The sequence below is a fragment of the Gavialis gangeticus genome, unplaced genomic scaffold (genome assembly GCF_001723915.1).
Source record: "Gavialis gangeticus isolate Ggan-Ray unplaced genomic scaffold, GavGan_comp1, whole genome shotgun sequence".
Lineage (NCBI taxonomy): Eukaryota > Metazoa > Chordata > Crocodylia > Gavialidae > Gavialis > Gavialis gangeticus.
In genome coordinates this window covers 1,558,538-1,573,956 of record NW_017728964.1, presented here as the reverse complement: position 1 = coordinate 1,573,956, position 15,419 = coordinate 1,558,538, and the positions used below count along the sequence as shown (strand labels likewise).

The 15,419-nt window shown below is 45.8% G+C and overlaps 1 protein-coding gene across 1 annotated transcript in view; it reads right to left on the bottom strand.

Moving 5' to 3' along the window:
* Nucleotides 1-15,419, bottom strand: part of DNAH9 (dynein axonemal heavy chain 9) — a 609,139-nt gene that overhangs the window by 394,177 nt on the left and 199,543 nt on the right. Inside the window, exons 32-34 of the mRNA XM_019501495.1 lie at nucleotides 12,069-12,177; nucleotides 10,434-10,581; nucleotides 3,258-3,432 (exon numbers count right to left, since the gene is read on the bottom strand). Of these exons, the coding sequence (XP_019357040.1) occupies nucleotides 3,258-3,432; nucleotides 10,434-10,581; nucleotides 12,069-12,177 (432 nt within the window). The remainder of the gene's footprint in view (nucleotides 1-3,257; nucleotides 3,433-10,433; nucleotides 10,582-12,068; nucleotides 12,178-15,419) is intronic.

Here is a 15,419-nt window from a genome sequence, read left to right as displayed (position 1 = left end):
AGTGAATTCAATCAGTCGATGGTCACTATCCCCTAGGTTCCCTTGTACCTGCAGATTCCCCACCAGGTCATCCCTCGTTACTAACATCAAGTCCAGAAAGGTGTTTCCCCTAGTGGAATCACATACCTCCTGTGTTAGGTGGAGGTCCTGTATGCAGGTTAAGAACCTACATGAGCACCTAGATTTGGCTGTCTGCTCCTCCCATAAGATGTCAGGGTAGTTTAGGTCACTCATGACAACCATATCTCTCAACTGGGAAAAGAGATGTAATTAATTTATATGTCCCATTCTGATTCTGGCCGCAATGCTGCTCACTGGTACTTTCATCTTTGTTGATATCAGTCCATCAAAAACTTGACTGAATTTCACCAACACACTTTCATACAGCACCTAACAAATGTCTTACAGCAGTGTGCCAGGCATAGCGCCAAAAGATACCCACTTTCAACTTTCTACATTTACAGATAAAGTGACCCTGCAACTGCATTTATGGCACAACAACAGTGATGCCTAGGACTAGTTTTTCAGAAAAACTCTGGGACAGATTTTCAAGGCTAGGGACAGACTTTACATATAAACCAGTTTAAGTGATCATAAACTGGTTTAAACCTGTAACAGTACAGACATTCAGTGCACATAAACCAGTTTAAAAATGGCCAAAACCAGTTTGAGATAAACCTGGTGGAGTGTACTATATCAGACTTAACTGATCGAGTTCAAACTGGTTTATGCAATGTCTGTCCCATACCCCTTCCTGGTTTAACTGAAACCAGAGTCCACCAGTATCCCGGCATGCTCTCTGGGCTGGGCTCTGTGCTCCAGCTGAGCAGGGCTAGCCACGCCCCTCTGGTCCCCAGCCAAGCAGGGACAAGCAGGGACAGGCAGGGGTGGGTGTCTGGCCAGAGAGGCATTTAATTCCCCCCTGCCTGTCCCACCAGCAGGGACCTGAGCTGGGTCTGTCTGATGGAGGCTCCCACTCACTGCTGCAGCAGTGGGCCAGCATGGCCCCAGGAGGCAGAGGGGGCAGGGAGGAGAGTCATTCCCCCCTCAACCCCCATTGTCCCTAGGGAACCACAGCCGGGTCTGCCCACCCCAACCGCTGCCACCACCATGCTCACTTCCTGCTTGGGGCAAGCAGCAGAATAAGCCCCCTCCACCAGATGCTGGAGGGAAGGGAAATAACCCCTGTACCTGCCCCCCACCTAAAAAGGCCCTGCCAGCTGGTGTCTGGCCATGCCCCAGCCCAGCTGCTGCAGTGGTGAGGGGGCAGGGCCCTTGATGGGGGCAGCAGCCCCTGTGATAGTGTCAGGGAGCATAAGCCCCTTCCTTGTGGGGAGGCCCCACTGCAGGACTAGCAGAGCTGTGACAAACTGTGTGCAGCAGCACCAGGGCTTGGAGAGAGCCACAGCCCTCCAAGCCACCACCACCACTGCGGTCCACAGCAGCTTTTCTCACTGGGAAGAGGCTTGTGCTTGGGGAAACCATAAAAGGGACTGCTGCCCCCATCATGGTTGCTTCCCCCTTGCCTCTCCAGCAGCCACACAGCGGCAGGGGCAGGTCCACATGCTGGCTCACAGGGCCCCTTTAGCATGGGGCAGGAAATGAGGCTGTTCCTCCTTCTGCTGCCCAGGGCATGCAGCCGGGTCTGGCTGCCCCAGCCACCACCGCCACTCACTCTATGCCCAGGGCAAGTGACAGAATAAGCCCCCTCCACTGGACATCAGGGTGCAGGACAGGGCTTATTTCGCTGCTTGCCCTGGGCACAGAGCAAACAGCAATGGCTGGGGAGGGCAGACCCTGCTGTGATGCCCCTGGGGCAGAGGGGGGAATAACCCTGCTCCCAGCCTCTGCCTAAGGGACCCTGCCAGCTGGCATCTGGGACCCCCACCCAGCTGCCAGGGCCCTGCCCCCTTGCCGTTGCAGTGGCTGGGTGAGGGCACAGCCAGATACCAGCTGGCAGATCCCCTGAGGCAGGAGGCAGGGACAGGGGTTATTCCCCCTCCATCTGACATCTGGTGGAGGGGGATTATTCCTCCATTTCCTCCACGCAGGGAGCAAGCGGTGGTAGTCAAGGCTGCAGTCCCCTGGAGGCAGTGGAGGTGGAGCGGGGAATAACTCCCTTCCCTTCCCCCTCTGCCTCAGGGGCCATCCTGGCCCTCTGCTGCAGCAGGCAGGGGGAACACCCAGCACCCCTGGCTCAGGTCCCTGCTGGTGGGACATGGAGGGGGGAATTAAACCCCTCTCTGGCCAGTTCAGCCAAAGCTACTACATGGGCTGGCCACACCCTGCCAGCACAGCTTTCCTGCAGCCAAAGGCGTGCTCCAGCACCCCCGGCTCCTGACCTGAGCAACTGCAGGCAACTGTGCCCGCATTTCCTTAGGCCGCAAGGAATGTCTGTTCTGTTACAAATTGGTTCAACCTAGGCAGGTTAAACTAACCTGAAACGACTGAATAAATTCAGGCTGAGGCTTTTGGAATGTCTGTCCCTAACCCAAGAGTTCAGTCATCCTTTTTACACCTAAAGAAAGATAATATTTCCAAAAGTGTTCAGCACCCAGTTGTGACACTTATGAGATTTTCAGAATGCTGCCACACTTGGAATGCACCCAGCACATGAGCTCTTCTGAAGCCTCTGTAAACTTGTTGTACAAATTCTAACTAAAGAATCACCAATGGGTATATAAAATGGACTCAAACCCAGTGCTACATTCTGCTCTGTTCATTTTTTGAAATTTTGGAAATTTTATTGCCTATACTTGTTCATCTTTAACAGAGTTCACTGATAACAAAGTATGATTTGATTTATGCTATTACAATGAAGCTTCTACTTATTGATCTACAATGGGATAACAAGCTTTAGCAACTGGTTGATATGCTGTTCCAATGATATATTCATCTGGAAGGTTGCTCTTTAACCACTGTCATGTTATGTAATGTACTTCAACTTAATATTTACAACACAATAATTATTTTTAAATAAAATCCCTCTTATCTTTGATCACTGTCCATTTCTTTCTTATACTACCTCTTACATAACAGCACTTTTTGCAAAAATGTTTTATCTATAAGATCAGCAAAGGAACAGAACCCTTCACTGTTCCGGAGATTCCTCCCCCATTGACGGTTACACACTTTTAGCCCCACTAAAACACAATGCCACTTGGGAGTCACTACTTTGAAGAAGTGTAAGAAAAGAAAGTCCTGTCTAAATGAGAGGTAAACTTAATTCATCGTGTACTTAGTAGCTTCCACCTTACCTGGTCTTGGAACATTGTTCCACCAAAGGCCCAGACAACAGCAAAAACAAAGTAAAGTTCATAGAGCTCCTTGGGACAATCAGGAGGAGTGTTTTCCTTAGTCAGGAGACATTCAAGGAGGAAACATAATGTCTGAATCATACTCTGCTCTGGAACAGGAATAATCTTCTTAAATCTAAGGGATGGAAATTGGTCACATGTACAGTATAACTGGACTGATAACAATAGTCATTCACCATCATGATAGATGCATTGAAATCCACTTCCAGAATATTAATATTTTACTGTTTTGCGGTTTCTCTCTTGTTCACCAGTACAACAAATAAATAAAACACCAGTTTCTCTTCCTTGGACCTGCTGACACAAGCACACACACAAGTAATAACAGTAATCAAAAATTTTAAAATGCCTCAAGCTTTGATCCTCTTGGAAGAAGTAAAATAGGATATTTGCTAGAGGCAAATATTTCTTGAGAACAGGATGAGTTCAGGAACAGTCAGATAGAAAAATAATAAAATAAACAATTTCATCTTGCCATTTTACATTGACTTAGATTCTATTTACTGCATTATTAACTTAATTTGAGGCAGCCAGAATAACGCTAAAGCCTTTCATCAAATAATTCCTGTTATTTGAATGGTTGGTGCTTCAATTTCTGAATTAAACAAGTTATAAAAACATTTGGCTTATAACTGCCTACAGCTTATCCTGTGGTTTTCATACTCCATCACAATGCACAGAAAACAGATTGTGCTGCTGACTGGTTACACAACCCCCAGTTAGGGTAGCAAAAACCCTGCTACTGTAAACCCTCACTTTTGTTAGTGCGTTTCCCACTGAAGCAGCTGCCTAGTTTATGATCAAGTGATCTCTGCCCCAGTGTACACATATTTAAGCTGGGTTTTTTGCTCATTAACTGAGCTTGACTGGTAAAGGCAGTTGAATTAATGATGGTAGTCTAATCTCCAGAACTCCATACCTACCAATCTCAGTCATTTCCCAGTTGAGATGATACGTTTCCAAGGCTGCTATGCAAGCACAGCCTCATAGAAGCTCTATACAAAAAAAATATTTAACAGAATGGGGGCCTCGATGCCTCATCATTGGTCACCCTTCCTAAAACATGGACATTAGTTGAAAGTCAAATGGGTAACTGTCCAACCTGTACAGAACACAGGGTGCCTGTAGACAGGCTGAGAGGCTGCTCCAATGCACTGTAATTACCATGCATTGAAGTGTAGTAATTAGTGTGCTCCAGCAGCATCCCATGTTTCATGTATCAGCATCCCTGCACTTCAAAATGGCAGCAGGGATGCTTGAACTAAAGCTCATCAAGTGAGCTTTAGTTCTAGTGCCCCCACTGCCATTTTGAAGCACGGGGATGCTGCTGCTAATTAAAGTGCTGCAGCATCTCATGTGTCACTCAAAGCTACTGTAATTAAAGCACTCCCCACCCCTGGAACAGGTGTTCAAATGCCCAGGGAGCTTAAATGACTTACTGCAAACCTTAATTATATTGAAAAGAAAACAATTGTTTTTGACTGAACTGATGCCAAGAGTGAACTGTGTCCAGGCTGGAAATGGACAAGCACTAACTTCAATTATTACAAACCTGTCACAAAATGCATTTAGAGCAGAAGCTTCATAGGGAAAGAGCTCAACTCTTTACTTCAGAGAAACTTTCCTGTGATAGATTTGGAATGATCATAGAATCTGGGTACTTGTAAAGTCCTTAATACCCACTATAGAAGATTAGAGCGATACTACAGAGTACAATAATAAAGGTCAGAGAGCCCCACAGGGGTACCAGATTACATAGATGCTATACATAGTCATTTTGGTAATAATTAGTATGCAACCTTGTATAGTTTATGTATTCCTATATGGTCCCTATAAGCTTATGTAACTCACCCTCGTCCTGTAGAAGGGAACTTTTAAAAATTAGTTCATCTTGAGAAGGGCAGCAAGACCCTCTTGAGCATACACAGTGGGGACATGGTGGTGGCTGGTGGACATGTTGGGTGTACTATGAAGGTCAAGGGGAGATAAGAAATTCTATCCTAGCAATGAAGGTGGAGGGGGTGTGGTAGCCGGGTCCAAAAGGGAGTGGTAGCTGGGCCCAGAGGCACTTGTGTATGTGATGAAAATTGCCCTTTTGTGCAGCTTAATGACATCATACTTTACAGGTATGCGAGTTTTTGGTGATTTAAATGAGTTTGCATCATCATAAACTAATCCCCATCCTGATGTAGTTTAGTGTGCGATGACACAACTTGGAATGGTGCAGCTACTAATCTATCACATGTACACTGAATGACATGTGGTGAACCCCTCTGTCCATTGGGTGTCACTACAATTTTCATGTAGTGAGCCCCTTTGTCCACCAAGTGCTGCTACAATTTGCAGGTATTTGTGTGTAACAAATGTTTTAGGACACCCTTGGCAGGCCAGGGGGGGAGCCCTGGTGAACACTGCTGACTAGTGCCAAAACTTGCAACAGTCACACAGCATAGCTCTCACGTGCCCAGCAAAAATCTCCAGACTTTGCCTGGCAACAGCTATGAGGAACCCTGCTCCCCTCTACCCTGCCCCTCTAAAACATCCCTCCTCAGCTGGCTGCAGCATAATTGTCCCCATAGCACCATTAACTGCTCACTGATTTTACGTAAACCTGACAAGGAAAGTGCTGTGTGCCCACATAAGCATTAAGCACGCCCACTTAATGGATAGTGGGTGAGTTCTGTCAGCATTCATTCCTTCACCAGCTATGTCTGAACTGCTCAGCAGTTCAGACCATGTCCCAATGGGAACAGTGTCTGACATTGGTCACTGGGTAGCCTGCTGTGCCATGCCCCAACAGAGCACCTGTGGGCACCCATCAAAGGCATCTCAGTACATGGCCTACTGGGTAACCTGCTACTGTGCCATGACATACATGGGGCTAAAAGACCTAGCAAGACTAAAAGACATCCAGAACAAATATTCACGTAAGATACAAAGTTGCCACTGGTGCAGAGCCCTGTTCCCTGCCTTGACCCTGCCTGTCAGCAGCATATCCAATGTCCAAACTTTGTCCAGCAACAACAGGGTGGGAGGGAGGTGAACTTCCTTTGGCTCTGTTACCTCAAGACTTATAAATTGAGTGCACAGCTCCCTGGGGTACCCCTTATTGATCAAAGATGTTTGATATTCGAGGGAGAATGAAGTGGACTGAGTCTAGGTCCAACTGGACCATAGCCAAATCAAAGAGCCTTGTGCAGGTGCTGGAGGATCCTGAGGTTGTGCACCAGTTTGTCTGCAAGTCCAGGGGCTAACTGGCACATCTACCTTGATGTTGCCAGAAGAATGGGTAAGCAGGGGAATAACAGGATGGCAGTTCAGTGCCATATCAAGGTGAAGATGCTAAGGGCTGCTTTCCACATGGACTTTTCCAGAACACAGTGGCAGGGCACCCCACTGTGTGATGTGGCCCATAACAGATACCTCCAGCTGCTAATGGAGGTACTGGATTGCTGTGAATACACAGGGTCAGAAGCCTCTGGGGCATCCTCAGCTGCTGAGATATCACCAATCACCACTGTGGGAAAGTGCAGCCACGCATCAGGGTAGGCTGACAATCCAGGATGATCTAGACAGATTAGTCAGATGGGCAGACCAGAACCAGATGCTGTTCAACACTGAGAAATATAAAGTGCTCCATCTGGGGAGGAAAAATCCACAACAAAACTTACAGGCTTGGTCATGCTACGCTAGCTAGCACCACATCCTGGGGGTCATAATTGACCATAAAATGAATACGAGCCACCAGTGTGATGATACAGTTAGCAGAGCAAACAACACACTGGCATGCATCAACCAATCCACCTAGAGCAAAACTAAGGAAGTTATTCTTTCACGCTACTCAGCATTGGTGAAGCCACAGCTGAAGTATCACGTCCAGTTCTGTGCATCACACTTCAAGAAGGATGTGGAGAAGTGTGAGAGAGTCCAGAGAAGAGCCACTCATATGTTCAGAAGCCTGAAGAACAAACCATATGAGGAAAGGCTGACAGACATGGGACTGTTCAGCCTAAAAAGAGACGACTTTGGGGGGATTTGGTGGCAGCCTACAAATGTATTAAGGGTAAGCACCAGGGGCTAAATGAACAACTATTCACCAAAGTACCCCAGGGGGGAAAACCAGAAACAATGATCATAAACTCCAGAGCAGGGGGCCGGACCCTATGATCTCACAAGGTCCCTTCCAGCCCTAAACTTCTGTGAATCTGTGAGATAATGCAGGGAGTGCATTATCAGAGTTCGAATTTGTGCACCACCACACTCCAATATGTCCACAAAGATGTAAGAAATTCATGGGGTGCAGATTTGTGTAAAATAAAGAAATTAATCAAATTACACTTAATTAAATTATTAAATTAATGAAATCACACCATTTTTCATCACCTGTACATATCAGCAAGCTGTGAGCTACAGGTATTGCCAGTCTGTAGCAGGGAACAGTGGTGTGTGGCACCCCCTACTCTAATTTAGTATGAAGAGACCAGCAGGATGGACTGTTATGCAGCACTCCCTGCAGTAATTGACTGTGAATAGCACACTGAGCATTTCATGAGATTTAAGAGCAATGGTGTGTAAACAACGATGGAAAAATAAAACCCACCATTTCAATTTATGGGACAAAGAATGCAACCCTAAAGAACTAAACCATCATCACGTGTACAAGAGCCCTCTGTGAACAGGGGCAGGGTCTGGTACATGGTAAGGAACTGTCCTATTGAAAACACTGATCAGGGCTGGGTGAGCTGGCAGAGAGGCAAAAAAGTCTGTCCTGTGTCTCAAGAACTGAAGGAGGCTGAGGGAAATTTGGATGACTTTTCTTTCAACCAGAGTAGCATGTGTCCTGCTCTGAAGGGAAGAAAAAATAGTAGAAGTGTGTTGGATCCATCCAGAGGGTCCAGAGAAGGTGATGCATTCAATGTGCTGCTAACCGGATTCAAAATACAAGGAGTAGCAGCAACGGTGAAGCTGGTTAGCAAATTATTCACTACCAAGGAGAAATATAATGAACATATATATGTATTGTGATTTTTAATGCTTTTCTGTGTAAGGTTTTCATTTGCTCTTTGATGTTTGATGTTATTGTGCTGGGTCAATTGTTATTGTGCTATTGTTATTCTGTTGTCTTCTATTGTTATAATTAAAAGATATATTTGGATTTTGTTTTTGTTCATTATTTTTCACTGAGGAGGGTTTGATGCCAGGTGTCCCACACTGGGTGATGCAGGTTGTACATTTGGCATTGCATAGCCCTTTCTGGTTTTCATAACCAAGCTGTTAAAAACTTTAGACAGATACAAAGAAGACAGCTTTGTTAGTGAGACTATTAAGGAAGTAAAGAAAAGAAGAAAAGTGACAGAGACATTCCACACCACTAATGAAATTGATAAGAATTTCTCCCACAAAAACTGTAACTTAACAAGAACATAGATTTGGGATAACAGAAACCTTGCAGATCACTGGAGAGTCAAGCTTACATTGGTTCCCAAACATCCCAGAAACATCCCATATACACACACATACATAGGATTAATCAGAATTATAAAGAGAAAACAAAGGAAGCCCCGAAAGAACCTAGGGCTAGTGTGATCCCATCTACCTCACCAAGTCCTTCCCTGAGAATTCAGGTGAGAACATGCGCTCTGCTGCACCCATTAGACAAATTCTGGGATAAGTGTGCATCTTGCAGTTTAAGTGTAAAGAATAAAAATTTGGACTGTAGCCTTGTTCCTTGCTTCTTCAATCAGCAGCCAGCCCACCAAAGCACTTGTAAGGCAGGTGACCCATCCCCCAACTTTGCTCATAATTAGATAGAAACTTTTTGCCTGACAAATTGTTTGCATTCTTCTTTGTTGTGGTAGGATATGTGAAGGATATGAACAGTGGGCCCCAGCTAAGTGAAGAAAGTGAGTTTTGGAGTTATTTCTCCTTTCCCATACAAACTTATGTTAAACCAAAAATGCCCTGGCCTTTCAGGGGCAGGGAAGGAAAATGTTCAATGGTGTCATATGCCTATTACAACCCAAACCTGCTGGGCTTGGAGATGTGGTGGGTGCTGTGGCAGGCTAGTAGGGGGTGCTCCTGTGCTAAGCCACCCAAATCACTGCGCACCTTGCAGGCTTCAAGTGCCTCCCTGGGGCGCCTCATGTTTGGTTAACCCCCTTCCTGGACCACACCCACTAGCCTGGGGGTAACGCAGCCACCACCCAGGGTCTAGACTGATCCTGGCTCTGTGTCCCCTGGGAAACACAGGTCTAGTAGTCCTGGAGGGTACTAGACCCACTCCAAGAACTTGGGGTGCTTTATTCAGTCTGAAGCACAAATAGTGGTCTCCCTTAGTCAGCTGAAACAAGGGGACCCCAAAGCAAAATATAGACCCACTCCCAATACGTCTCCCACACCAGGTAAAAAGGAGACCTTTACTGGTTACAAGGAGTAGTTTTGGAATAGGGTACATGGTATAGCAATATCAAAGAAATCCCATACAGCAAACAGGGTGGCTGGGCAGCCTTTGATTACACATCTGAGTTACTAAAACCTATATATCTAGTTGGATCTCAGGTAGCTTACTCACGAGTATCATCCAGAGGCAGGTGGAGATTCCCTCTGGAAGTAGGCAGTTAATTGATCATGAGTTTCAAGAGAGAGAGCAAGTTTCAGATGGTCCAGTTTCTCTCTCTCTCTCTCTGTTTTCATCATGGCTAGTGCCCCTCCTCCTGGGCAGTCCTTAACTTATGTAGGCCTTATGACCTCATTTACCTGGTCCAATGGAGGCCAGCACCTGTTGACTACCAGCTAACCAATTTGAAATGCATCACTGGTTGCTGGGTAGACTGGCATTGCTTAAAACAATAGGGAGCCTAAGCCCCCCCACCCAGGTATGTGATGCCAGTCATGTAGGCAGAGGGACCAGGTTTCCCCCTTCCCTCAGGAATGTATCCAACTCAGGTTACAACTCAGGGTTACCTAAAAAGATGGGATGCCTGCCTTCTGCAGGAACCATGTTAACCAAATTGTCTCATAGCCGAGTTTTTGGGGAGAGACAGAGGTGGCATTCTGCCACAGGTGCTACTCTTTAGTTGCTTGAAGCACAGGTAATATATATCTTTTATACTATACCTCACTCTAAGTGTATCCAGGCAAGGTGGCAGGTACTTGTCAAACAAAATGGTCAGGTTAGCACGTTCTGACTGGTATTCTCGTCTGTCAATCCAACTGCTCACTGGAGGATTCCAGCCCAAGTCTGCTGGGTTGATGTACAGAATCCCTACAGGCACAGTGCAAGAAAGACAGGTACAGCAAGGATGTAACACCATCTTTGTTTTGATGTGCAAAAATATCTCATATGTGAAAGCTTGTCTAACTCTATTGCAACTATGCAGTTGGTTCAATAAAATATATCATCCTAAGAAATCCTTTTCTTGAATTATTCCTTGGACCATCACAGCTATAACATCACTTTAACACTACCATTCATTCAAATAACCATTTAATAAGTACAGTAATTATCCTGCTACATGCCTGGTGATTTCTATTTTGATCACTGCACTACCTCTGAAGGACTAGCAGAACTTTCAACTGCACTTCATGGCATCCAGGTAGCATTGCTTCCTTATATCTATTGCATGTGGGCTGATGACCTTCACAAAGTGCTGGATGCTGTTTGTCCACACATGAAGGCACAATCTCTACACCTACAGCCAAGTACTCTCCACAAAAAGGGAAAAATAAGGGTTGGTAAGCATAAGAACTAGCAACTAAAGAACTAATAGGCTAGACAGGATGGCATATCTGTGTCCTGGGACTGGCATGCTAGTTGTGAAGGATGTATGCAAGTGCCTTGAGAGCTGTCAGACTTCTCAGAATGGTTCTGATAGGACCAGGTCTATGGAAGCAACATCATGGAAAATTAGTACATGGTTTACATCCACTTCTCTAAGCCTCCTCACTTATAACAAAGGGACAACAATCCTTCCATTCTCTTACACTGCATGCCTTACCTATTTAGATTGCAAGCTCTTCTGTGCAGGGACTGTCTCATTGCATTCATCCATTACCCTACAATGGAGTTCATTAAACACTACTGGAATTCTCCTGCTCTTCATTACCTGTCACTCATTTCATAGATTTCATAGACATTTAGGCTGGAAGGGACCCCAGAGGATCGAGTCCAGCCCCCTGCCCCGGGGCAGGAAGTCAGCAGGGATCATAGGATTCCAGCAAGATAAGCATCCAAATGCATCTTGAAGGCATTCAAAGTGGGTGTTTGAACCGTCTCTGGCGGCAGTCTATTCCAAAACTTGGGGGCTCGGCCAGGGAAGAAGTTCTTTCTTATGTCCAGCCTGAATCGGTCATGGCAGAGTTTGTGACCGTTCGATCTTGTCATCACTTGGGGTGCTCTGGTGAATTCTGCTTAAATCTCAAGCTACTAACTACATGATTCAGAAGAAAAGTGTAACAAGAAATAGCTTGTGTTTCCAGGCAACCCTCCACTGATGTGATTAGTGTTTTGGCTTAAGACTCTGGACTATCCTTGTTTTTCTGAAGGGGTTTACTCATTCCTCTATCACCTATCTGGCTACTAATGGCACTATGGAATAAGTCTGGGAGTTTCAAAGGGAAGCCAAATATGAAATGTCAGTGGGCAATTTATATTTAACTCCTTCACATCCATTAAAAAATCCCAGGCTAAATCTAGATCCATTTGCATATTGCAAGTGCACATGAATTCTATCTTCTTGTTTCATGACTCACCTGCTCTGGACACTGTTGCTGGAGTGGCTGTGCGAAGGTGACTGATCTCAAAGAGCAGCCTCATAGTTGGGTTCAAGGGTATTCTTTCATTGCTTGCTAATGTCAGCACCTGCAAAGAGTAGACAAATACAAGCTGGCAATGTAAAATCTCATGTTCGCTGCATCCTCCACTTCAATGGCAACAGGAATTGATTATTTCCTTGGTACCACAGTGTCAAAAGTAGTGGTCTTGATATGAATGAACCAGTTGCACTGCTTTGTTAACATCTGGTCCAATTTCATAAATCAATGCGCAAGCAGAGGGAGATATCTTCTTTCATCTTCCTTGTTTGCTGTACAATTAATCCTTCTGAGACTGTTTTATATTCCTATCCTCAGATCCTTCTTGATTAAAGTGTTTCTGAAAGTCCCCAGAGCAGCACACACATATCATCAGATACATTCTTGAATTTGTAGAGGCATCCCTTAAGCCTTCTAGGTTCCAATAGCAGGAATCCAGTCTATGTTCTGACTGGAATTACAACTGATAGGTTCTTTTTAAAGAAACTACTATAATCTCTCTCTAACTCAACTTCTCTGAACAGGTGGGTCCCTCTTTGCCCTCCATTCTCTCTCTCATGTCAGAGGGAAATATTTTTTCCAATGACTTGCTCTTTGCCCAGCTTATAAATAGGGGCCTAATTAATTTATGGCCAGACACAGGAATTTTTATGGCTTGATCATGGCCCAAACAGCTGATTTTGAAGCCAATTTCCCAGAGGTCCCGGCCCATGTCACTGATTAGCAGAGAGGCCCCAGGGGAAGAAGACATGGTAGGGAGGCTGCCATCTACCATCCCAAGGGGGGACAAGGGGGTGACTGCCATCATGGTTGCTTGTTCCCTTTTGTGCCACCCCACCAGCTGGTGCCTTCCCTTCCTGGGTAGGCTGTGAGGCAGCAAGGACCACTGGCTCCTACTAGGGAGCCATTTTATTTTTATTATTATTATTTTTTTTTTAGAGTTGATTTTGCAGACAATTGCAGATTCTTCAGCTAATCATGACTAAATTTGATACCCACGAATGCAAGTATCAAATTTAGACACAATTCATTAAAGTGCATTAATGCACTTAAAACAGGCTCAGGGAGCAGCACGAGATGCACGGGTGCAGGCCCGTTGCACCCCCGCACTCCCAAAGCCCCCCAGCGACCCCTAACCACCACAGAGCACCCCCAACGACCCCTGGTGGGACTCCACCATTCACTGGGCCACAGGTATAAATGGCTGTACCCTGTACAGGCATAATCGTGCAGAAAAAAGGGGTAGGGGTGTAGCTCTCTCTGTCAAGAATTGCTACATGTCCCTACAAATTGACATTGTCACCCAGGAAGGATGACTGGAGTCTCTCTGGGTTAAAATACATGGGGAACATGGCACAGGGGACATCATAGTAGGAGTCTACTACAGACCTCCTAACCAGAAACAACAGCTGGACCAGGAATTTGGCAGGGAACTGGTTGAGGTGGTACGCTCTTGGTGCAAGGTTATCATGGGAGACTAACTACCCGGGCATCTCATGGGAAAAGCAGTCGGCCAAATCCGATCGGTCACAAAGCTTCCTCACATGTGTGGATGAGCTCTACCTGACCCAAGAAGTCTGAGGGGCAAACATTGCTGGACCTGGTACTGGCCAGAGGGGATGATCTAAGTCAGTGACCTAAGAATTGATGGAAAGCTGGGTGACAGTGATCACAAGCTAATCACCTTTACTATCCATCGCAAAGGTGACAAGTCAGTCAGCAATACAGAAGTCCTTGACTGCAGGAAAGCTGACTTTAACAAGCTCAGGAGGCTCATTGTTGAGGCCCTAAGGGACCACGACTTGACAGGCAGAAGAGTCCAAGAGGAGTGGTTGCTCCTCAAGGGAGTGATCCAGACAGCACATGGGATGACCATCCCATCTAGGAGGAAGGGTAGTAAAAGGGCTCAGCAACCCCCTTGGCTCAGCAGGGAACTTGAGGAGACCTCCTATACCTCAAAAGACAGACTTATAAAGGATGGAATGTTGGAAGTACCATCAAGGAGAAGTACTCAACATTGGTCTGTACCTGCAGGGAACGGATCAGGAAAGCCAAGGCTGTAACCGAGCTCCATCTAGCCACACATATCAAAGATAACAAAAATATCAAGGATAACAAAACTATTAGAAAATTCATGGCACTCAGGTGAAGTACCTGAGGACTGGAAGAAGGCCAATATGGTACCCATCTTTAAGGAGGAGCGGAAAGTTGATCCTGGGAATTACAGGCCAATCAGCTTGACCTCAATTCCCTGTAAGATTTTGGAGAAAATTATCAAGGAGGTCCTTCTGGATAAGCTGTCGGAAGGCAACATCGTGAGGGATAGCCAGCACAGGTTTGTTGTGGGTAGGTCTTGCTTGACCAATCTCATCTCTTTCTATAACCAGGTGACACATTACCTGGACAAGGGAGGAGAGATTGATGTCATACATCTGGACTTTAAAAAAGCTTTTGATCTGGTGTCCCATGACCTCCTCATGGAAAAAATGGCCAACTGTGGCCTCAGCTTCAACACAGTCTGATGGCTGGGTAATTGGCTCTGAAGTCAGACCCAGAGAGTAGTGGTCGATGGGAGCAAATCATCATAGCACTCTGTGACCATTGGTGTCCCCCAAGGCTTTGCCTTTGGACCGGTTCTTTTTCACATCTTTATCAATGATGTGGACATTGGTGTCACAAGTGCACTGGCTAAGTTTGCTGATGACACTAAACTTTGGGGCACAGCATCCACACCAGAGCACAGGCTAGTGATCCAGGCAGACCTGGATAAACTTTGTAAGTGGGCGGATACGTTCAATAATGTTCAATGTACATGACGTTAAATATAGATAAATGTAAGGTACTCCACCTTGCGAGAAAAAACCCGCAGCATGCTTATAGGCTCAGCAGTGCTATGCTTGCTAGCACTACGGCTGAAAGAGACTTGGGGGTCATAATTCACCATAAGATAAACATGAGCCACCAATGAGATGTCGCATCTGGCAAAGCAAACAAAACTCCGGCTTCCATCCATAGATGCTTCTCAAGTAAATCTCAGGATGTCATCCTCCCTCTGTACTCGGCTTTGGTGAGGTCACAGCTGGAGTACTGCATCTAATTCTGGGCTCCACAATTCAAGAAGGAAGCTTGAGAGAAGTCCAGAGGAGAGCCACTTGCATGATCAGAGGGCAAGAGAATAGGCCTTATGAAGAGAGGCTGAGAGCCATGGGACTCTTCAGCCTGGAAAAGCGCATGCTCAGTGGGGACCTGGTGGCTGCTTATAAGTATATAAGGGGTTCACATCAGGATCTG